This window comes from Pongo pygmaeus, chromosome 21 (genome assembly GCF_028885625.2).
Source record: "Pongo pygmaeus isolate AG05252 chromosome 21, NHGRI_mPonPyg2-v2.0_pri, whole genome shotgun sequence".
NCBI classification, from domain to species: domain Eukaryota; kingdom Metazoa; phylum Chordata; class Mammalia; order Primates; family Hominidae; genus Pongo; species Pongo pygmaeus.
In genome coordinates, this window is record NC_072394.2 from 13,153,646 (window position 1) to 13,178,131 (window position 24,486).

The 24,486-nt window shown below is 40.9% G+C and overlaps 1 protein-coding gene across 13 annotated transcripts in view; it reads right to left on the bottom strand.

The window, feature by feature from the left end:
* Window positions 1-24,486, bottom strand: part of DZANK1 (double zinc ribbon and ankyrin repeat domains 1) — an 84,656-nt gene that overhangs the window by 52,391 nt on the left and 7,779 nt on the right. For 6 of the 13 annotated variants that reach the window (XM_054468168.2, XM_054468167.2, XM_063659396.1 and 3 more), the window contains 5 exons: window positions 19,592-19,706; window positions 18,077-18,173; window positions 16,978-17,102; window positions 13,362-13,447; window positions 7,714-7,831 (listed from right to left, as the gene is read on the bottom strand). In XM_054468168.2, coding sequence (XP_054324143.1) covers window positions 7,714-7,831; window positions 13,362-13,447; window positions 16,978-17,102; window positions 18,077-18,173; window positions 19,592-19,706 — 541 coding nt within the window. Of the gene's footprint in view, window positions 1-7,713; window positions 7,832-13,361; window positions 13,448-16,977; window positions 17,103-18,076; window positions 18,174-19,591; window positions 19,707-19,921; window positions 24,483-24,486 lie in introns of those variants that run through there. The other 7 variants (XM_063659400.1, XM_063659401.1, XM_063659398.1 and 4 more) reach the window with 4 other exon arrangements.

The following is a 24,486-nucleotide window of genomic DNA, read 5'->3' on the forward strand; positions in this document are numbered from 1 at the left end:
GAAAAGCATTAGGACAAATACCTAATGCATGTGGGGCTTAAAACCTAGATGACGGCTTGATGGGTGCAGCAAACCGCCATGGCACATGTATACCTATGTAACAAACCTGCATGTTCTGCACATGTATCCCAGAACTTAAAAGTATAATTAAAAAAAAAAAAAAAGCTGCTGCTCCGTCTATGGAGTAGCCATTCTTTTGTTTCCTTACTTCTCTAATTAAGAAAAAAAATTTAAAAAAAAATAAAAAGCCTGACACTAGTGGCCATGCCTTGGCAGGGGAGGCAGACATTAAAGATTTAATCCAAGTAAACAAAACACAAAACAACAACCCTCGGGGAAAAAAGTCAGAATCCAGCGTTGCTAGAATATACTACCTGACGCAGTCAAGAAAAAAATTATGAGACATGCGAAAAATAAAGTGACCTACACTCAGAGGAAAAATAGTCAATAGTCCACAGAAATTATCTCTGAGTGCCTTTACATGCTGGATTTAGTAGACAAAGATTTCAAAGCAGCTATTTTTAAAAAATGTTCAAAGAACTAAAGGAAACCACATTTGATAAAAATTAAAGTATGATGACAATGATCTGACTGGTAGGGAAGGACAGTAGAGAAACAGAAATTATTTTTTTAAAAAAAGAATTCAGTCAAAGCCTGCAGTTGAAAAGTAAAGTAACTGAAATTTTAAAAACCACCAGAGGCGGGCGCCTGTAGTCCCAGCTACTTGGGAGGCTGAGGCAGGAGAATGGCGTGAACCCAGGAGGCGGAGCTTGCAGTGAGCCGAGATAAGACTCCATCTCAAACAAACAAACAAACAAAAAACGCCAGAGGGACTCAACAGCAGATCGGATAACAGAAGAAAGAATCAGTGAACTTGAACAAATAGCTCAACAGAAATTATCTATTCTGAAGAACAGAGAGAAAAGACTGAAGAAAATAAGCAGAACATCAAAAACCTATGGGGCAAAATCAAGCACAGCAACAAGTACGGGAGAGAGAGAAAGGAACAGAAAAAGAATGGAAGAAACAATGGCCAATATTTCCCACATTGGAGGAAAACCAATACTCAGCAGATCCAATAAGCTCAATCAATCCCAAGAAAGACAAACACAAAGAGACCCACACTTAAACACATTATAATCAGACTGTTGAAGGTCCAAGACAAAGAGAAAATACTGAAAGTAGCAAGAGAAAAAACGACGCATCAAAAACAATGGAGAGCAGAAGGCAGTAGAATGACAAATTCAAAGGGCTGAAAGAGAAAATAATTGCTAAACCAGAATTACATCTGCAGCAAACCATCCTTCAAAAATGAAAGCAAAATAAACATTCTGACATACACGAAGACAGAGAGAAATGGCTATCAGACATGCCTTACAAGAAAAACTGAAGGAAGTTCTTCAGGCTGAAAGGAAATGACACTAGATGATCACTTGAGTTCACAGGAAGAAGTAAGAAGACCAGATATAATAAATATGAGGGCAGATACAAATGACTCCATAGAACTTTTATCTCAACTTCTTTAAATGACATAAGATTGTATAACACTGCATTTTTCAGTTTATAACATATATAGATGCAATATTTATGGTTATTACATAAAAGATAAAGAAAGGAAGACAATACTTAAGCAGTGTTATGAAAAAGAAAGAAAGGGGCCGGGTGCGATGGCTCACACTTGTAATTCCAGCACTTTGGGAGGCCAAGGCGGGCAGATCACTTGAGGTCAGGAGTTCAAGACCAGCCTGGCCAATATGGTGAAGCCCCATCTCTATGAAAAATACAAAAATTAGCTGGGCATGGTGGTGCACACCTGTAATCCCAGCAACTCAGGAGGCTGAGACAGGAGAATCACTTGAACCCAGGAGACAGAGGTTGCAGTGAGCTGAGATTGTGCCACTGCACTCACTCCAGCCTGGATGACAGAGGGAGACTGTGTCTCAAAGAAAAGAAAAGAAAGAAAAGAAAAGAAAAGAAAAAGAAAGAAAGAGGAAAGGAGTGAAATTTCTATATTTTAGTAGAATTGAGTTAAATTATTCTAAAATGGACTGTGATACACCCCATCTTCCATGATGTGGTTATTATGTATTACATGCCTATATCAAAACATCTCATGTACCCACAAATATATACACTATGTATCCAGAAAAATTAAAAATCAAAATTAAATAAAATAGAATGTAATAAATTGAAGTCTATATTGTAATCTCTAGAGCTTAAGATAACTTTAAAAATAATAAAAAAGTTAACAGAAGCATTAAAATGGCACACTAAAAGTAACACAAAAGAAATAACACAAAAGGCTGGGTGCTGTGGCTCACGCCTGTAATCCCAGCACTTTTGGAGGCTGAGGCGGGTGGATCATGAGGTCAGGAGATCGAGACCATCCTGGCTAACATGGTGAAACCCCGTCTCTACTAAAAATACAAAAAAATTGGCCAGGCATGGTGGCGGGTGCTTCTAGTCCCAGCTACTCGGGAGGCTGAGGCAGGGGAATGGCGTGAACCTGGGAGGTGGAGCTTGCAGTGAGCTGAGATTGCGTCACTGCACTCCAGCCTGGGTGACAGAGCAAGACTCTGTCTCAAAAAAAAAAAAAAAAAAAAAAAAAAACCCACAAAAGAAAGCAGTAAAGGAAGGAAAAAGGAACAAAAAAGCCATGATACAAATAGCAAATAGCAAAATGGCATATGTAAATTTAACCACATCAATAATGACATTAAATAGGAATTGACTAAATATCACATTCAAAAGGCAAGGTTATTCAGAATGGATAAAAAAGCAAGATCCAACTACATGCTGTCTACTAGAAACACACCTTAAATTCAAAGACAAATAGATTGAAAGTAAAAGCATAGAAAAGGCCTTACAATGCAAACAGTAACCATAAAAGAGCTAGAGTAGCTACATAAATATCAGAGAATAAAGGACTTTAAGACAAGAAATATTAGCATAGACAAAGAGACATTTTGTGATGATAAGAAGGTCAATAGTCAGGAAGATAGAACAATTATAAGTGTATATGAATGTATTAGTCTGTTCAGGCTATGATAACAAAACACCATAAAGTGGGTGGCTTGTAAACAACAGAAATTTATTTCTCAGAGTTTTGGAGCCTGAGAAGTCCAAGATCAGGGTGCCAGCAAATTCAGTATCAGGTGAGGGCTTGCCCTCTGCTTCACAGATGGTACCTTCTGTGTCTTCACATGGTGGAAAGCAAACAAGCTCCTTTGAGCCTCTCTTATAAGGGCACTAATCCCATTCATAAGGGGTTCATCATCACGACCTAATTACCTCTCAAAGACCCAACCTTCTAACACCATCACCTTGGGGGTCGGGATTTCAACATATGAATTTTGGCCAAGACACAAAGATTCAATCCATAGCACGGACATAACAACAAACCCCCAAAATACATGAAGCAAAAACTACAAGTCAGATTTGAGGTTAAGACTCCATCTATCACCTGAGCACCTAAAGTCCCAGCTTTACTGGGGGACCACAGTGGTGTTCTGAATCTCCAAGAATTAGCATGAATTTAGAGCCAGTATCTAGAAATCCCCCAAAGATTTGGGCATTTCCTTTTCCCCAGTGCACAGTCACTCAATTGAAAGCAACAAGTCCCCTTGAGAAAGTGTTCAAGGAAGACTTATGATATGTACTTGCAAAGCTCCAGGGTCCTTCCCTAAGGAGATCCAGTCTCCCCTTAAATCAAGAGACTGAATTTGTGAACTGATTTATGTCTGGAAACTGGGTAAGAAACTTGGTTCTCCAAAGCAGCGGCTCAAGTCAGTTTTTAGCTACATGACCTAGCATTTTTCAATTATAGAGACCAGGTGATGCACTAGGAGGCTGCCCATCTATCATTCCTAGGAATGCCATGTCAGATTCCTCTTACTGAAACATCATTACTGTCCTTGTCTTTGGCAGTTAAGTGCTGCCACTTGACTTCTGCCACTCTGGGATCTCACTAGCTCCAATGAGATCAGGGAGCTCATCTAAATAGCAGCATCCCCCACGATCATATCTGGCCTACAAAGGAAAGCAGCCACAGAACTTTTTAAGGATGCAGCTGCTCCTCTCACTAATGTATTCCTTGATATCTTAGTGATTGAAGTGTCTTCTGGGCCTTCTTGTGAAATGTAGGTAAGAGTTAGGGATGCAGGACACATGTATCAACCCCACTCCAACTTTCCTATTTGCCTAAGTCTCTGTATTCCCTGCTCCACATGATGCTGGGTGTTAGGGACTAAACTGTGCCCCCCAGAATTCATTATATTGAAGCCCCAGCTCCCAATGTGATTGTATTTGGAGATAGGTCCTTTAGGGAGGTAATTAAGGTTAAATGAGGTCATTACAGTGGGACTTTGATCCAGTATGACTGATGTCTTTATAAGAAGAGGAAGAGATATCAGGGATGTGTGCCCAGAGGAAAGGCCAAGTAAGGACACATCAGGAAGGCAGCCGTCTGAAAGCCGAGGAGAGAGGCCTCACCAGAAACCAAACCTGCTGGCGCCTTGATCTTAAACTTCCAGCCTGCAGAACTATGAGAAAATAAATGTCTGTTCTTTAAGCCACACAGTCTGTGGGGTTTTGCTGTGGCAACCTTAGCAAACTAATATACCTGGGAAAGTTCTGGTATCCCAATCTCATTAAACACAGGCCACTACTGAGGCCAAGCTTTAAGCAGCCAACCAAGCAAGCTGTTATAGCCACTGCAGCTGCATTATCTAACACACTAAACCCAGAATCTCTATAAGGTGTGCACATATCAATGAATTTGTACCAATGTCAAGTCATATTGTCTTCATTTAAAATCTAGTCCCACACTTATTCCCCAAGACTCTGCCACTATATATTAGTAAAATCTTCCTCTTCTTTGTGTGTGTAAGTTATTTCCTCCTGGATCACAGCATGCACCTGTCCTCCTGTAGCATGCTGGGTTGGGTCCCTAGAATGCAACAGGTGGTTGTGATGGGTTTAAACCACCCACAACCGCCTGTGAGGAGAATAAACATGCCTTTTCAAGCCATCTGCCCAGGTGAGGTTATCATAAACATTTCAAGCAAATGAAGGCTGGTATCCTCAGACAGAAGGGCATCCTCAGACATAAGGGCAAACTACATCCATTGGGCGTGAGGCACAGAGTGACAAGCGTACAAGACTGTCAGTTTCATCTGGGTCCCATCTGCCATCTCTGAGTTTCAGGATCCCATCCTTTCTCAATTAATGGCCTAACTTTCACATATGAAATCTGGTGATCAGGTGAAGTTAACAGACATTATAAGTCCCCAACGTATACAATATAATTTTTGTTTGATTTTCATCAATATAACCCTGGAGCTACAAGAAATATATTATTTTGGGCTGTCATAGGAGCTCTCTGGTTCCTGTACCATGACTTAAAGGTCCTGAGCTTGTCGTTTTCTTTCTGTGAATGCTCCTATGGACTCAGGAGAATACATCCTCCACCACAGTTTTTGTAGTCATTGTCATTGCCATAGAGTCAAGTGCAGCAGCTACTTGGCCACTCAAGACACTTGCTTCAATTGGCACTTCATCACAATCAGCCACAGGTGACAGCCTGATTAACTGCGATGCCCCCTCATGCTACGGATCACCAGTGTCCCATTTCCCATTGGCAAGGAGCTCAGCACTGTTCCCAGGCAAAGGACAAGACCAAACCACTTCCAAAATCCCATTTGCAGGTTTATTTCCTGGGAACAATCCCAGTACCAATTCTGTATCAGTCAGAGTCCAATCAGGACATAGAAACCACAAGTAATTTGAACAGGAAAAGTTCATATAAATAGTTATTAACTGGTATCCAGGGATTAACTACTAATGGGTAAAGCAGATTCTACATATACAGAAATTCCAAACATAGGGAGGATCCCCTACTTCTGTGGCTGAGACAGAGAGCCGAAGGAGGATCAAATTTGGAAGAGGCACTTACTTTGCCCCACACCCAAGGCTGAAATCAGACTTCATTGAATTGAGTGTGGTTGTCACCCACTGGATGGCAGAGAAGTTCACTAAGGTGACACAGATCAGAGCCGGCAAGGAAAAAGCCGCCCACTGGGATCCAATGAAACTCATTGGGAATTCCTCATCTAGGGAACTGGCAGAACATGTTGGGAAGTCAGATACAGAGATGTGGCTGGAACTTGCTGGAAAGTTGCTACTGGGATGCCCCAAAGACTATCTGGGAAGCTGGCTGGGGTGCCAGTGGAACCCACTGAGAAGCGTCCACGGGACAACACTGAAATTCACAGGGTTCAGCACAACCAGGTGTCCTACAGGTTAGCTCACATGGCAAGAGCAAAGAGACAGGAGAGCACACACCTCTGCATCTCTTCACTGAGACTCTCCAAGAGTCGTGGGTCTAAGTAGGATCCTGCCCCCTTTGAATCCTAGAAGCCCAGCTCAGAGCAGGACACAGAAGTACTCGATAAATGGTTGTTAGCTTAAATTACAAAGCTGTTATACATTATAGTCTATTGTTGCACTAATAGAAATATAATTGGGGGGCAATCTAGGTGTTTTAAAGTTCATAATGTTAAATATTTATAATCGCTGATAACCATTCCTCCCTGTAAAAATGAAGTTAGTTGTGAAAATCCCTTTCCAGGCAAGTAGAAAATAATTTTGGTATTGCACCAACTAGTATAAACAGAGAAAAATCAACCAATGGGACTTGTTCATATTTTGTTTTCTGTATCGTCTTCTTTTGCTAACACATTTAGTCCAGAATCTCTACAAGCTGCACACATATCAGTGAATTTGGCCCAATTTGGTGTTATAGTCTGTTTTTATTTAAAATTGACTCCCACCCTTATTCCCTAAGATTCTGCCATTATATATTAGCAAAATGTTTAAGGAGTTTAAAATGTATCATTGAAGTAAATTAAATTAACTTCTACAAAAATCTTGAGCAATATATTAGAAAAATATTAAAACAGCCATTTAATACCTGACCCCTTGCTTGAGGCATAACTTGAATCTAAAACTCTGGACTTGGAACTCACTCAATTAGTGACTTTTTCTTAGTAACTATCTTCTTAAAAATTGTAATTTTTCACTCAATATCACAGATCCCTTTATTTCATTTTCATCCCTTTATTCCCAGTCCAAAAAAAAATCCCCAAAATATCAAGATGAATTAAAAGATGAACACATTTTGGTGAAGGTTTTAATTTTTAGCAAGCCAAATATGTTTTTTAACTATCTACAAAATTAGTAGTGAGATATCAATTATTATCTATCCTAAATCAGCCAAACCTTTTAAATTTAAATACACAGATCAATCTATAGATTCTTTGTTCAGAATGATGCATCTTATGGATATATAGATATACAGAGACATAAAGTAATTGGTACTTCTCTTTATTTCTAGAATATATTTCCTTATTATACCCAGGATATGAACAGAGCTATCAAATTAGTAGTAAACATTTATTTATCCATGCATGCCCCATTAAAACAATAAGATTTCGATCTTTTTTAAGCCCGTGCTTCTGGCGGGCCACACAAAAGACACAGCACTGCAAGTAAGTTTTTCCATGCTTAAGTAGGAGTGTGTAAGAGTTCAATCAGCCAGTAATTCTTCAACAAGTATTTATATGTGCGGTTCATGTGTAACAAGCACTGTGTTACTGCTGCAAATAAAGATCAGATCAACCAATGAAAGATGTTTTTAAGAACTCTGCTGCTCACCTGAGCTCCTTCTGGGGGTGGGAGACGACAGCCAAATATGGGTGGGACAGGAGAGCCACATTCTTGACAGAAGCGAGCAAAGGGATCTGATGGCCGGGGGGCAAGGCAGTGGGCACACCTACAACAAAACAGGTTCCCGATTGGCCATGTTCTGGTGGGTCCACATTAAGAAGACTGATCAAAATCTAAAAGCGTTCAAACAGTTTTAAACACAAAACAAAAGCAGACTGCTCTCAAGGGCTATGGAACAAGTTCAAGACAGGAAATACTTCTCTAGGTTATTTTAGTGGAATAGTGGCCTTGCAGCTGGACCCTCTGGTGCCCTTTCCGCGTAAGCCAAGTCCATTTCACTTCTTGATCATGGCAAGAAGTTGATCAGCAGCCTTGACCCCACTTCTTGCTCGGGCTCTGGCTTGTCCTGTCACATTGGATTTGATGTGTATGAGGGTGAGCCCTGGGAATTCCAGGAATTTTTACATTATGTTTTTCTGACTTTCTGCCATTGAGGCCAGTCTGAGGGACAGGACTTCTTGCCTGTGCCTCAAACCCATCCTTTCTCTTAGCCCACTTTAGCTTAGAGTCCTCAGGCCCTGCCCAGCAGCATCTGGCCCCATTTCTTAGGCAGCTGGACCTATCGTGTAGCTCCCACTCATCTAAATGGGTTCTGGCTATCCGCCAAAGTGAGAGCATTCTTGGAATTAGGCTGCCCTAATTCCTTTCCTGCTACTGCCATGCCTTTCCAGACAAGTTGGCTCCTGATCCTGTGACCTATCGATCTGAACAGCTCCTCAGCAACTAGAAGGCTTGGATACTGTGCACTGGATTGCCTGGTTGCCCGCACTAGTCTCCACGTTGGAGCTGAGCTCATTCCCACAATCTTATCCTATTTAGTCCTTCACTACTGTACCATGGCACCAAGGTTTCACCATGTCTCTGGCGTGGGCCCACCCGCCAGAGCAACAACAGTTCCCTCTTTTCTATGCCCAAAGCTCATGAAGTGTAATCTGACTATCTCATTCCTCTGATTTGAATTGAGGGCATACAGCGGGGAGTCTCAGAAGGTCAAGGTAACTGGAGCTTTTAGGAAAGAAAACCAGAGAAGAGCTGCAGGGAGAGCTTCAGAATTTTGCAGAGGGTCACCCTCAAGTCTTCACCTGGGTACTACTGATGAGTGCATGTGATGGAAGAAACCACTCAAGGTTAGAAAGTAAATACCAAAGGGGTTTCACACAGGGCTGGGAAACAATCTTCAGGATTCACACAGGGCTGGGAAGCTCATGCTTACACCAGCCAAAGTGGAAAAAATTCATATTTACTGAGGTATCAGTTAGAATACTCTATATATACTCTAAATACTCCAATTAGAACATAGGAGTTGTCAGGTATGGTTTTTTAAAAAGCTAGGCCTAACTATACGCTGCTCAAAAGAAACCAACTTTATTTTTATTTATTTATTTATTTTTATTTATTTATTTATTTTGAGACAGAGTCTCACTCTGTCGCCCAGGCTGGAGTGCAGTGGCATGATCTCGGCTCACTGCAAGCTCCGCCTCCCGGGTCCATGCCATTCTCCTGCCTCAGCCTCCAGAGTAGCTGGGACTACAGGTGCCTGCAACCATGCCCGGCTAATTTTTTTTTTGTAGTTTTAGTGGAGATGGGGTTTCACTGTGTTAGCCAGGATTATCTCGATCTCCTGACCTCGTGATCCGCCCGCCTCGGCCTCCCAAAGTGCTGGGATTACAGGCGTGAGCCACCGCGCCCGGCCAGAAACCAACTTTAAATAGAGACATAAATAGATTCAATAAAGGGAGGTACACACACATCAAAAGAAAGCAGGAGTGACAACATTAACATCAGAACAAGTAGGCTTTTGAGCAAAGAATATTAACAGAGTTAAAGAAGTTTATTTCATAATGATAAAAGGGTCAACTCAGCAAGAGGACAAAAGAATCCAAAATGTTTATGTACTTAATAGCAGAGTATCAAAGTACATGAAGAAAAACCAATAGAAATGAAATGCAAGAATAAATAGGCAAATTCATAATTCCAGTCATATATTTCAATACTGCTTTTTCCATAACTGATTACATGATACACAGAAAATCAGTAAAGATAGAGAAGACTTAAACAATACCATCAACTAACTCAACCTAATTGATTCTGGCAGAATACACATTCTTTTAAAGTGTACATAGAACATTTACCAATCAAATCACATATCTTTTCTGACCAAAAGTAAATAAATTTGACATAAGCACAAGGCCAGGTGTACTGGCTCATACCTATAATCCCAACAATTTGGGAGACTGAGGTGGGAGGATCACTTGAGGCCAGGAGTTCAAGACTAGCCTGGGCAACTTTGTGAGAACACCACCCCCGCCACAAAAAAAAAATATATACAGATATAAGGCTTTTTGTTTTGTTTTGAGACATAGTCTTGCTCTGTCACCCAGGCTGGAGTGCAGTGGCATGATCTCGGCTCACTGCAGCCTCCATCTCCTGGCTTCAAGTGATTATTGTGCCTCAGCCTCCCGAGTAGCTGGGATTACAGGCGTGCACCACCATACCTAATTTTTTTTGTGTGTGTATATTTTTAGTAGAGACGGGGTTTTGCCATGTTGGCCAGGCTGGTCTCAAACTCCTGGCCTCAAGTGATCCTCCCACCTCAGCTTCCCAAAGTGCTGGGATTATAGGCAGGGGCCACCACGCCCAGCCAAAAAAAAAAAAAAAGAAAAGTTTTTTAATTAGCTGGGTGTAGTGGCACATGCCTATAGTCCCAGATACTTGGGAGGCTGAGGCAGGAGGATGTCTTGAATCCAGAAGTTTGAGGCTGCAGTGAGCTATGATTGGGCCTCTGTGCTTCGGCCTGGGTGACAGAGTGAGACCCTAAGAAAGAAAGAAGAAAGGACGAAAGGAAGGAAGGAAAGAAGGAAGGGAGAGAGGGTGGGAAGGCAGGAAGGAAGGAAAGAAAGAAGGCAGACAGGCCCAAAAGATACAAGGAAAATCCTCCAGTATTTGGAAATTTAATAAAACACTTCTAACTAACCCATTGTCCTCCCCACAAAATAACAAGGTTAATTAGAAACTGTTTGAACTGAATGAAGATGAAAACACAACATATCAAAATTCAGAGACTGCAAGTAAAACAGTATTCAGGGGAAATGTATAGTTCTAAATGCCTATGCTAGAAAAGAACAAAGGCTTCAAATCAGTAACTTCATATTCCCATTAAAGAAACTAAAAAAAGAACAAATGAAATCTAAAATTTACTCCAAAATATTAATAAATATAAATGTACTTATATCTATTAAAGAAATCTAACGTGTAGTTAAAAATCTTCCTGAAAAAAAATCTTCCTGAAGGAAAATTCCAGATCTAATCATTTCACTTGTGAATTTCTACCAAATATGTAAGGAAGAAATAACACCAATTTTACATAAACTTTTTCAGAAGTTGAAGGAGCGAAAACACTTCCTAACTTATTCTATGAATCTAGAATTATACCGATACTAAAACCAGACAAAGACATTAACAAGAAAAGAAAATCCCCCAATATCCCTTATGCAAATGCTGGCAAAAAAAATTCTTTAAAACCTTTTAGCAAATCAAATTCAACATTATATAAAATAGATAACACTTCAGGTAGATATATTTCAGGAATGTAAGGTTGACTTAACATTTGAAAACCAATCATTGTAATTCACCACATAAACAGAAAAAGAAAAACTAAATTATCCTCTCAATAAATAGAAAAAATGCTTTGGACAAAATCCAACATCTATTCCTGATTTTAAAAAAGAAACTCTAAGCAAATTGGAAACAGGTAAAAAATTCCTCAACTTGGCTGGGCGTGGTGGCTCACGCCTATAATCCCACCACTTTGGGAGGCTGAGGTGGGCAGATCACCCGAGGTCAGAAGTTCGAGACTAGCCTGGCCAACATGGTGAAACCCCATCTCTACTTTAAAAAATACAAAAATTAGCTGGGTGTAGTGGCGCATGCCTCTGTCATCCAGGCTGGAGTGCAGTGGCACGATCTTGGCTCACTGCAACCTCCGCCTCCCGGGTTCAAGCGATTCTCCTGCCTCAGCCTCCCAAGTAGCTGGGATTACAGGTGCCCACCACCACGCACAACTAATTTTTTGTATTTTTAGTAGAGACGGGGTTTCACCATGTTGGCCAGGCTGGTCTTGAACTCCTGACCTCAGGTGATCCGCCCACCTCAGCCTCCCAAAGTGCTGTGATTACAGGTGTGAGCCACTGCGCCCGGCCTATAATGCATTTTTTTAAAGGCAAAAAGTTTGAAAGGACACTTTACCAAAGAAGATGTGTGGATGGAAATAAGCACATGAAAAGAGGCTCAATATCATTAGTCACTAGGGAAATGCAAATAAAAACCACAATGAGATACTGTTACAATCTCATTAGAATGATCAAAAAAATAAAAATAAAAGTTAGTAAGGATACAGAGAATGCTCCTCTACTGTTGGTGAGAATGTAAAATGGAACAATCACTTTGGAAAGCAGATTGGCAGTTTCTTAAAAAAAATATATACCTATCATATTCCTCTTCAAGGTATTTGCCCCAAGGGAAATGAAAACGTGTATACATAATGACTTTGGGGTTTTAAAAATTATTTTATTGTATCTGTTAATTTTTATCAATTTATTTATTTATTTAGAGACCAGGTATGAGACTGGATCACTTTTGTATATACAGTAACTTTTGTACAAATGTTCATAGCAACTTTATCTGTAATAGCCCAAAATTGGATATAACACAAATTCCCATCAATAAGTGAATGGATAAACAAACTGTGGTATATCCATACAATGGACTGTTATTCAGCAATAAAAAGAAATGGATGTTTGTTACAAGGAACAACATGGATGAATCTCAAAATAGTTATGCTGAGTGAAAGAAGTCCAGCAGAAAAGAGTACACACTAAGTCACTTCATTGACATATTGAATCACATGCAAGTTAAACTATAGTGACAAGAAACAGATCAATAATTGCCTGTGATGAGCGGGGGTAAAAGGAAGGGGTTACCAAATAGGGTACAATGTAGGAAATTTTTGGCAGGGATGAACTTACTCATTTTCTTGATTGTGACAGTGTCATGGTTACATACACACATACATACATACATACATACATACATACAGAGTCAAATGAACTCTAAATACATATGCAGTTACTGTATGTCAATTATACTTTTTAACAGGCTGTAAATATTTAATTTAAAAAGTTGGGGCTGGGTGTGGCAGCTCACACCTCTAATCTCAGCACTTTGGGAGGCTGAGGCGGGCAGATCACAAGGTCAAGAGATCAAGACCATCCTGGCCAACATGGTGAAACCCCGTCTCTACTAAAAATACAAAACTTAGCTGGGCGTGGTGGCGCATGCCTGTAATCTCAGCTACTTGGGAGGCTGAGGCAGGAGAATTGCTTGAACCTGGGAGGCGGAGGTTGCAGTGAGCCGAGACTGCACCACCGCACTCCAGCCGGGGTGACAGAGCGAGACTCTGTCTCAAAAAAAAAAAAAAAAAGTTGGAGGTGGGCAAAAATGTCGTATCTTTAAATTCTCTTTGACCATGATGTATCTTTGTAGGATTTAAGACAGAGTAAAGAGAATGTGATACTTACTTGAGAAAGTCTGTCTCCCTTTGAATTCTCATTATCTCCGTGCTTGTCAAACACTTCTGACCGCTTACGTGTGCAAAACCGGGGGACTAAAATTAAAAATATAGGTATATAGACAGAGTCATATAGTCAAAATAACATGGTAAAGGCTATGATATAGTAAAATTCCATTAAAAATCATTATGGGTGAATACACATAGACATACAAAGAGGAATAATAGACACTATAGACTCTAAAAGTGGGAAGGGTGGGAAAAGGTGAGGGCTGAAAAACTACCTATTGGGTGCAGTGTTCATTATTTGGGTGAAGGGTACCCTAGAAGCCCAAACCTCACCATTATACAATACATGTAACAAACCTGCACCCCCGAACCCATAAAAATAAAAAATAATAAAAATAAAAAATCATTATGAGTAAAGTAATTATTAGTCTAGTATCTAACATTTCTAAATTATTTAAAGTGCTATTCACAATCATATATCTGTATTTCATTAAAAATGAGAGTTTACAATAAAAGATACCTGAATCTACCATGAGACAGACCAGATTTTAGGATTTAAAAACTTTAGTATCCCAGCCTGGCCAACATGGCGAAGCCCCATCTCTACTAAAAATACAAAAAAAAATTAGCTGGTGTCTGTAATCCCAGCTACTCGGGAGGCTGAAGCAGGAGAATCGCTTGAACCAAGGAGGCGGAAGTTGTGGCGAGCCGAGATTGCACCACTGCACTCCAGCCTGGGTGAGAGTGAGACTCTGTCTCAAAAAAAAAAAAAAAAAAAATAGTAAAAATAAATAAATAAACTCGGCTGGGCACAGTGGCTCATGCCTGCAATCCCAGCACTTTGGGAGGCAGAGGTGAGCAGATCACCTGAGGTCGGGAGTTTGAGACCAGCCTGACCAACATAGAGAAACCCCATTTCTACTAAAAATACAAAATTAGCAGGGTATGGTGGCGCATGCCTATAATCCCAGTTACTCAGGAGGCTGAGGCAGGAGAATCGCTTGAACCCGGGAGGCAGAGGTTGTGGTGAGCCAAGATCATGCCATTGCACTCCAGCCTGGGCAATAGAGTGAAACTCCGTCTCAAATAAATAAATAAATAAATAAACTTTAGTATCTATTTTTCTCAAAAACTGTATCTCTAGGAAACTCAAAGGTCTGAACTTAGGACTTCAGGCTCTATCATGCAGGCAATAGGGAGCAGTCAGAGGTTTCTCATTGCTTTTGTGCCACATCTAACATGGCCTAGGCTGGGTGTAGTGGCTCACATTTGTAATCCCAATACTTTGGGAGGCTGAGGCAGGAGGATTGCTTGAGGCCAGGAGTTCAAAAATAGTCTGGGCAACATAGTGAATCCCCATCTCTACAAAAAGAAAAACAAATAGATAAAAACATAACATGACCTAGACCAGAAGTCTCAAAGTGGTGGTCTATTAGCCAAATCTGGCCTGCCATTGAGTTTTATTTGGCATTGGCTCCCATAGTGTTTCAAAATTTGAAGTAATAGTCAAAACTTTAAATTATGTTATTACACATAAAGATGTAGGTTTCTGCCTTCTCATGCAAACTCACTGGATGTAGCAACACTGAGCCTTCAGTCCCTGGGTGATTCTGATATGCAACTGGGTTTGGAACCCATGCTTTTCTCCTCCTTTATACTTGATGGTAAGTGTGAGCAGCCATGGAATCATGGGCACACAAGAAGGAGTTGTGGTTACACAGAAAATGTGACTCCAGGTACATTAAACTTGGGACTCAAATAGGAGGAACAGAACAAGGGCTCCTGGGTTGCCCTTAGATGCCAAAAGTCCAAATTGGATTTTATAAACATTGAAAAATCAAAGCACTATAATAGTATAGTAGGCAACCAGTGTAAGAGTATCTTTCTTGTGTTAATAGTAGTAAGAATGCACTGATATGCCTTTTTTGTTTTTATTTTTATTTTTATTTTCATTTTTGAGATGGAGTCTCACTTTGTTGCCAAGGCTAGAGTGCAATGGCGCAATCTTGGCTCACTGCAACCTCCGCCTCCCCAGTTCAAGCGATTCTTCTGCCTCAGCCTCCTGAGTAGCTGGGACTACAGGTGCGCGCCACTATGCCTGGCTAATTTTTGTATTTTTAGTAGAGATGGGGTTTCACCACATTGGCCCGGCTGGTCTCGAACTCCTGACCTCGTGATCTGCCTGCCTCAGCCTCCCAAAGTGTTGGGATTACAGGCGTGAGCCACCTCGCCCAGACAATATGCCTTTTATTAAGGTCATAAGTCACCTCTATCTTGTCAAAGCCAATGTGAATTTCCAATTGTCTGTCTTTATCTAATTAGAACCTTCAGTAACACATGACATAGATGATCTTCTCCTTGAAATTCTTCCATCTCTTGGTTTCCATGGCAACATATTCTTTTGGCTTTCTTTCTACTTTCAGGCTCCTCCTCCCCTGCTCAACCTCTAAGTTGAGGACTTTCTTCATTTTCCTTCTCTTCATTTTCTGTTCAGCCTTGACTAGTGATCTCATTCAGACCTAAGCTTCAAATACCATCAACATATTGAATATTTCCATATTTCTAAGTACATATCTCCAGCTCTGACCTCTCCCATATGTGAACTTGCACATCCAACAGTCTACTCAACACCTCCACTTGGATGTCTAATGTGCCCTTGGACACCTGCTCCTCTCTCATCTTTTCCAGCTTTGTCAATGGCACCATCATCTCCAGATACTCAGGACAAACCCTGAGAGGCAGCCTTGGCTCCTCCCCTTCCCTCCCATCTGTCGGATCCCTCAGCAAAGCCCACCTCCCATCCTGACCACCTCTACAACCTTGGTCCAAGTCACCATCATTTCTCACCTGGAACAAAAGCCTCCTAAATAATGTTCTCCCTTTCCTCTTGCATGGTCTAATCTCCATACTGTGGCCAAACAGAAAACTTTTAAATGTAAACGGGACTGTGTCTTGCCTGCCAAACAGATACCCTTTACAATTAGAATAGAATTCAAACTTCTTACCGTCAGACTAGTATCTATGACTCTCAACCATACCTGACCATTAGAATCATTTAGGGGTGGTTTTTTTTTTTTTTTTTTTTTTTAACGATGCTCAAACCCCTCATCAGACCAATTAAATCAGAATTTCTGACGCTAAACCTTGGGGATTGGTTTGAAGCTCTTCTGGTGATTCTAACGTGCAACCATGTTTGAGAACCACAGCTCTAGACACTCTGGCCCCAACCACCTTCTGCCTCATCTCCCACCTTGCTCATCAGGCCTGAGAACGTGCATTTTAAATAAGTTAGCATGCGATGCTGATGCTGCAGGTCTGGGGATCACCTCTGAGAACCACTGCTCTACCTCATTACCATTTTATCTTCTTCATGACACTTACCACCATTTTAAATTTTCTGTTTATTTACTTAAAATTATCTGTCTGCCCCCAAGCCCAATCAAAGCTAAGCTCCATGAATACAGGGAATTTTCTTGTCCAACACAGTATTCCCAGCACTAGAGCAGTGCCTGGCACATGGTCAAAAGTGGGGGAGGTGCAGTCTTAAAGTATTTCATGGGAAGCATTAAAAATATAGGAGGTATTTGAGTACCCTAAAGATTGTCCTTAGAAGTTACCTGGGACTGGCAGGTGGGTGGTCTAGAACCTGATCCTCCATCATAAGCTGGGATTTCCAGTGGACTCTCTGAAAAGCGAAGATCTTTCAAAGTTTTAGGGTCAGTTCTTTGACCTACCTGGAGGTCTACAATGATATTAAAAACATTATTCTTTGAGCATCTGTAATTATACATAATCATACAAAGATATCTTCACAGTGGGAGACCTTTTAATAAAGAACCACTGTCACCACATTGCTTCCCTAGAAGTAACAATTATATAAAGAGCTCCCGCCACACACTCAATGCATTAGAAGTGAGAAAGAAAAAACAAGCCCAGACTGAGATCATCTTCCCCGCTGCATTCTACAATATTCCACATTAGGCTGGGAAAACAGACAGATCAATCCAGTTGCAAAGTTAGCAGGAAATATTATATCTCCCAAGAACACACTGCAGCTGTAAAATGTCGTTAACGGCCCCCTCTTTGCACGCCTAGTCTTTCTTACTCACTGAGAAACCCTGTTCTCTAAAATCACAGATTATCAGAAACTTTGCTGTTTGAAATTCTCAGTAAGAATGAAACATCCAACTATTGCCTGGGGAATCTAGGCCACTTTGACATAGAGAAGCAGCTTCAATGTCCAACCCTGGTGCAGAGATAATCGTTTCTGAACACAGTATTTCCCATGTATCTTTGTAGTTTCCAAGGCAACAGAACCCTGGGTCCCCTTCCCAGTCCATACCTGATGCTGATCCCTTCACACCCAGACCAGCTTCGCTTTGAGACTATCAAAACTCTGCTTTCATTTATATTTCACCCAAACTCCACCCTTCCCCCAAACCCTACAACTCCAGCATTTCCTCTGTTTGGTGAGATGCCCCCATGGCTCCCGGCAGTGGGTCAAGAAATCTGACTTGGTTGGACTGCTTGATCCTCCTTCATGATCTTAAGCTGTTAGCAAGGATGTCATTAAAATTCAAAGTACAGCATACTTTCCTGCCCCAGTGTTTCTTATTCCAACACTTCTCCAGACAAGAAAACATGCAACGAACATGCCATGAACCTCTTCGGTGGGTTCAGAATACAAAACCTTGTCTTTGTTCTGTCACATCATACCTGGAAACTTTCTAAGGTTAACATTCCAGCTGCGTCGATTTTCAGAGTTCTTATATTTCTTCTTTAGTTTTGATCCAACAAATCCATTTTTGAATTCCTAGGAATGAAGAGTTGCATATCAATCGCTTGGTTATTCCCATGTGAGAATTAAAGCTGCATGACAGAGAAAGTGTCATGGTGTGCATTTCTTATTTGAAAGAGTTAACGGTCATTTTTACAAGGTGACCCCTGTTTCACTTTATTCTGGAAACATGCAGCTTTGTATCTGGACTGGGCTGCTCAGCTGGCAGCACATCTGGATGTAGGCCTCACCAGGTGAAGCGGCCAAGGCAAGAGGCAGGGAGCAGCACATGCAGGCAGGATGTTACAACTGTGGGAGTCTGGGTAACAACAGAGGGACCACCAAGTCCAGAGGGCAAAGGCATGGTAGGGTCAGACCAAAATCAGACTTCTGCACACCACCTGCCCACACACAGTCCTTAAACACTCTTCTCTCTGGACTTTCTCCATGGACTTGGTCCCTCACGCCTGATTCAAGCCTAAGCACTTGCTGATATATGTGGGCTTAGCCCCCGCAGGCAGCCCCTGCCCAGTGTAGATCCTTGCCTTGATCATACTTGAATCCCACCCATGCCTGCATCTACCAACCTCCTCTCTAGCATCAGGTTCATGGTCAAGCTTAAGTGAAACCCCTATAAACTTCCTCTGTCAATCCCAACAACATCCCTGTGACCAAGACCTCTGGGTTGGCCGCCTTACTGTAGGCTAGCCCATCCTCTGGCCTAGCTGCTTGAATCTTTCTTATCGATGCTCACACCCAGTGCCTGAAGCTTCACACATCCTTCTCAGATGGATCTAATTAACTCTTCACAGTGGGGAGGCTTTGCAGATATTTGGGAATAAAGATTTCAACATAAAAGAATTCTATGCCTACTGAGGACTTCTACTTAATGCATCTATTCAACAAATACACACTCACCACCCTCTCCTGCCTGCTCCTGTGCAAGGCAATGAGTATAGCAACCATGCCACCTTGGAGCTTATAATGCATAGGCAAGATAAACAAGGAACAAAGTAATCACATGCTCAAAGCAATTTATAAAAGAAGGCCTGGGTGCCAGGATAGCAGTAATAGGGCATAAAAAACACAGTTCAGTTTGGTTGGAGTATATGTAGGGGGTTCACAGACCAGGAAAAGCTGACCAAGGGCAGAAACTGATGACTTGGATGGAAGGCTAAAGGTTTCTGGTTTTTTCAGTAGGTAAGAGAGAGCCACTGAAGACACTGGAGCATGGACCCCAATGCTCAGCAGGAATTCTCATCTTCAGGGTGGATAGGAGACTGACGAAAGGCTGAGAAATCAGTAAAGATGCTTTGCAATGGTTGATAATGACTTCAATTATAAGGACCTGACTGTGAGCAGAGGTAAGGTAATAAAAGGCAAGATCTGCTCACTGAGAAAGAAGGAACCAAAATACAGTGACAATCTGAATGGATTATAGTTTCATTACTTGCCTGCCTTGAAGAATCTTTGAGAACATTTTCAACATTGTCTTCAGGAGAGACTATATTTGGTGGTTCATAGTCTACCTGAAACACCTTTGTCACAATGCCACTCTGTCTGCAGTCTCTGAAAATTATTATTAAAAAAGGAAAAAGTCTGTGTTACACAAAGATTTTTTAAAAAGTGGCTAACAAGATGATTTTATTAAAGTGCCTTAGTCTAGTTACTAAATTTATTGTATTTCAAACTGAAGAAATCAAATGTAATTTCTATAGTCTTTCCTGACCTCCTTCCTTTTGGGCTATTTACTGCTATGTAACAAACCACCCCAAAGGTAGTACCTTAAAATATGAATCTGTGGATTCACGGTCCCCACTGGGTAGGTCTCATTTGAGCTCTTCCATGTGGCTGCCATCAAACATCAGCAAGGGCTGGAGTCAACTGAAGGCTCAACTGGGCTGGATGTCCAAAATGACTTCTCTCAAATATGCAAAGCCTGTGCTGGGGTAACTGGAACAGCTAGGGGCTCGCCACTCATCACTCTCACTCAATCTCCAGCCCTCTGTCCCTCCCTCTCTCTCTCATGTGATTAGCTTGGGCTTCCTCACAGTATGGAAGCCTCAGGTAGTCAGACTTCCTCCATAGTATCTGACTACCCCAACCCCCTGCCAGTGTTTCTGTCCCAAGAAACCAAAGCAGAAACTACAATACTTCTTGTGATCTCAGAAGTCCTTGGCATCATTTCTGAAACATTCTATTGGTCAAAAGTAAGTCACAACACCAGCAGAAAGGCTACAAAAGGGCATAAATTCTGGGAGGCGTAGTTCATTGGGGGCCATTTTTGAAGACTATCTACCACATTCATCATAAAGATATCAGACCATAAGCCTCAAACTATTCTAAAACAAAAAATGTGTTACCTAGGTCATTCCACGTGAATCAAGAGCATTTTCCCTGTCTCAGCTGTAGACAGTGTAATATATGCTGCTCTGGTAGATTCTGTAACTCAAATACTGTCATGTTTTCCACTCATTCATAATATTTCACAATTCATCTTGTTCTCTGATACAATAAGAGTTTCATAAGAAGACAATGTAGCAATTTAGCCCATTGTACACAATTTAGCCCATTGTAGACAATTTAGCCCATGACTAAAAACTAGTGGTTATTTTATTTCAGTACCAGTAGCTCACCTATACTCTATTTTTTAACAGCTTTATTGAGGTATAATTTACATGACATAAAATTCATCTATTTTAAGTACCTGGTTCAATGGAATTCAGTCAATGTAATGTACACAATTTTGTGAGTATCACCACAGTGGAAATGTTTAGGACATTTCCATCACCCAAAATAATTCCCTCGTGCCTGTGTTCACTCACTCCTATCCAACCTCCTAGGCAACCACTGATCTGTTTCCTATCTCTATAGTTTTGTCTTTTCTAGAAATTTAAGATAAATGTAATTATACATATGTGGTCACCTTACGTGCCTGGATTTTTTATTTATTTCTTTTTTTTTGAGACTCATCTATGTTGTTGTAACTCGTTCATTGTTATTGTTGAGTAGTATTCCATTTTATGGATATACCACAATTTTTATGTCCATTCCCCAGTTGATGGTCATTTGGATTATTTCTGGGTTTGGGCTATTATGTATAATGCTGCTATGAACATTCATGTATAAGTCTTTATGTGGACACGTTTTCATTTCTCTTCAATAGATACTGAGGAGTGGAATTGTTGGGTCATATGGCAGGTATGTGTTTAATTTTCAGAAACTGCCAAACTGTGGCTGTTCCATTTTACATTCCCACCAGCATTAGCTGAGGGGTCCAGCTTCTCCACATACTTGCTGACACTTCATATTGTCAGCTTTGTTGATGACCTGTACTCTTGATCATGTTCTCTGTAGGTATTTGCTTGATACTTGTCCCTTGTCTATCAAGATATAGGCTAGGCTGTTGTAACACAGAATCAAAACAATAGTGGCTTTATGGCAGGGCACGGTGGCTCACTCCTGTAATCCCAGCACTTTGGGAGGCCAAGGCAGGCGAATCACTTGAGGCCAGGAGTTCAGGACCAGCCTAGCCAACATAGCAAAACCCCATCTCTACCAAAAGTACAAAAAATTAGCTGGGTTGTGGTGGTGCACACCTGTAATCCCAGCTACTCAGGAGGCTGAGGCACAAGAATTGCTTGAACCCAGGAGGCGGAGGTTGCAGTGACCCAAGATCACACCACTACACTCCAGTCTGGGTGACACAGCGACACCCTGTCTCAAAAAACAAATGAACAAACAAGCAAATAAACAAACAAATACAGGCTTAAACAAGAAAGAATTAATAGGGCACAAACAGTCTAGAGGTAGGTATAGGGGTGTCATGGTGACAGGAGCACGATAGCAAGTTTCTACTTGGTTACTCCATCATTTCTACGACATTGCATTTATCCTCATGGCCCAGCCTGACTGGCCAACCACATCTACATTCCAGCCAATTGGAAGCAAAGCCCACCCTTTCTCTTTAAAGGTACAATCTTAAAGTTGAACACATCACTTCTACATGTATCCACTGGCCACAGCCTGGTACACATCTCTAACTAGCTGCAATGGGGATTGGGAAATATCTTCTAGGCAACCATGTGCCTGGCTAAAAATCATGGGCCCTATTATTAAAGGGAAAAACAGATATTGGGGGACATCCAGCAGCCTCTGCCACGTCATCATGACCACACTTGGCGAATTTATTTGATGTGTTTAACTCTCACCCCTCCTCATATGCATTGAAAGCTCACCTTTCCTATGCTGTCCTTTCCATGTGATTATGGCTCACTGGTTACCACAGCCAGTGTTTCTATTTGACCTGGCCAGACTCTTAATACTTTTTATATTTCCAATTATCTTCTTTCTTCAGTGTTCTTTGTCTGCTTTGCCCTTACTGATTTTCATATGATCTTTAATACATATTGTCTGGTTCATTAGCATTTCTTCAGCAACTGCTCAGATTTCTTACATGCTCAACTTTTATATTTCTTAAAATTTTTGAACCTTTAAGTAAATAAGTATCCCTGGATCTTAGAGGGGAAGATTTATGAATCTGTAAATCTGGTTTTGTTGTTTTTTTTTAAAGAAGAGATTTAAACTGGGGAATTTAGCCACCTATGAGTCACTCCAGCCAGTGAACATGCGAGTGCCTTCTGATCACAGAAAGCTGAGATGTTATTTCTAAATACTGTCACTCACAGATAGGTAGTGGCTATTTAGATGAATTGTGTATTTCTTAGAATTTTTTTCTCCATCTTCAAGAAAGTTAGCTTAAAACTTCTATGTTGTTTAATGTTAAACAGATTCATAAATCTTGTTACAGATATAGATGATCTTTTAGATGAACCACTTGCTTAACTTATTCGCCTCAGCATCCATCTCGTCTGCAAGTTCACCTTTGGCCCCAGGCCTGTCATCCAAGATCCAATTGTCCTTCCTGTTAACACACACTTCCCAGACATCACAAGCCTCTCCATCCAGGAATCACCTGAATCCTGGATGGTCGTGAGGCTCCCAGAATGCACACTTACAACCCCACATGAGGTCACATGAGTAGAGGCCTGGCTCATATCCATCTATTCCACCCCCTAAGATCCAGGTTGTTTCCCCCACCCTAGCTGGCCCTTCCTTGGGGAACCAGCTAAGGCACTCACCTTTTGAGTTGAAAACTCAAACATTTTTAAATAAATATTGTCCCTAACCTGAGTACATCTGAAATACTAACAGTACCTTTCAGAATAGACACTTAGTGGGCACAGAGCAGAACGGTGAGAGGCATAAAGAATGACCTTATTTTTTACTCTCTTGAAAGCCTTATTAACTCCTTCAAACTGCATAGTCAGTCATTAAATTGCCTCTTCATTTTACTACTACTTGCAGCTTCTAAGGAGGCCTGCTTTACAGCATTTGGCCACCAGAGCATTTAGCTTCTTAATTTTTAATAATTGAGATGACTTACCTTGATAGAAGTGGCCTGGCAAGTGAGACAACATTTTATAAAGAATAATAACATGCATATACTCCATTTGCAGAACCCACTTTAAAACAATAATAATGTGCATAAAGGGGTTGTTTTGTTTCATTTTATTTGTTATAATTTTCAGATGCCAAAGCAATCATGTTTGCTGTGGAATGTGTAGCTCTCCTCAAAAAGCCATGCAGTAATTCAGTCAGTGGGGGGTGGGGCTAGAGTCCTTTTAAAGTACCTGGGCCAGCCAAGTACTGTATTTGGTTTGGGGCTTTTAAATGTTCCCAAAATGTGGCCAAACCTGCATTGCTGGAAAAATAATTCCTATATCACAGCCACACAGAATTGCCAAGGATTTGAGTTTTTTTTTTTTTTTTTTTTTTTTTTTTTTTGCCTACAACACATGGCGAAGGTTGCCAAATTAAATAGTGTTTCTATATTGAAAACGGGAAAAAGTCATTAAGAAAAAAAAGGATAAAGAAAAAAGTATGGTAGCTAATGTCCAACAAGTTGAAATGACAGTAGCTTTGAAGGCCAATTAAGTCGATACAAAACGAAATCGAGAATGATGGCAGTGGTTGTAGGCTGCATCCTGGGGAATAAAAGAGCCACTCCGTGAACATAGTATTTTCTTCAGAGCCAGATGGAGCTCTTTAGAGGCCCCCAGCCCTGGAAAGGATCTTCCTTCCTGAAACCCCAATGTGGAATTTAAAATAAAAACAGTATTAATACACATAACACTTCACTGAGCTGTATACTTATGATTTCTGCACCTTACAGTATGCCTCAATGAAAGGCAAGTAAAATACAAATGTTACGTATGTATGCTGAAATTAAAATAACATTTCAGTAGTGTCCTTCTAATGCAGCACTGATTCTGATAGGAAAAAATGA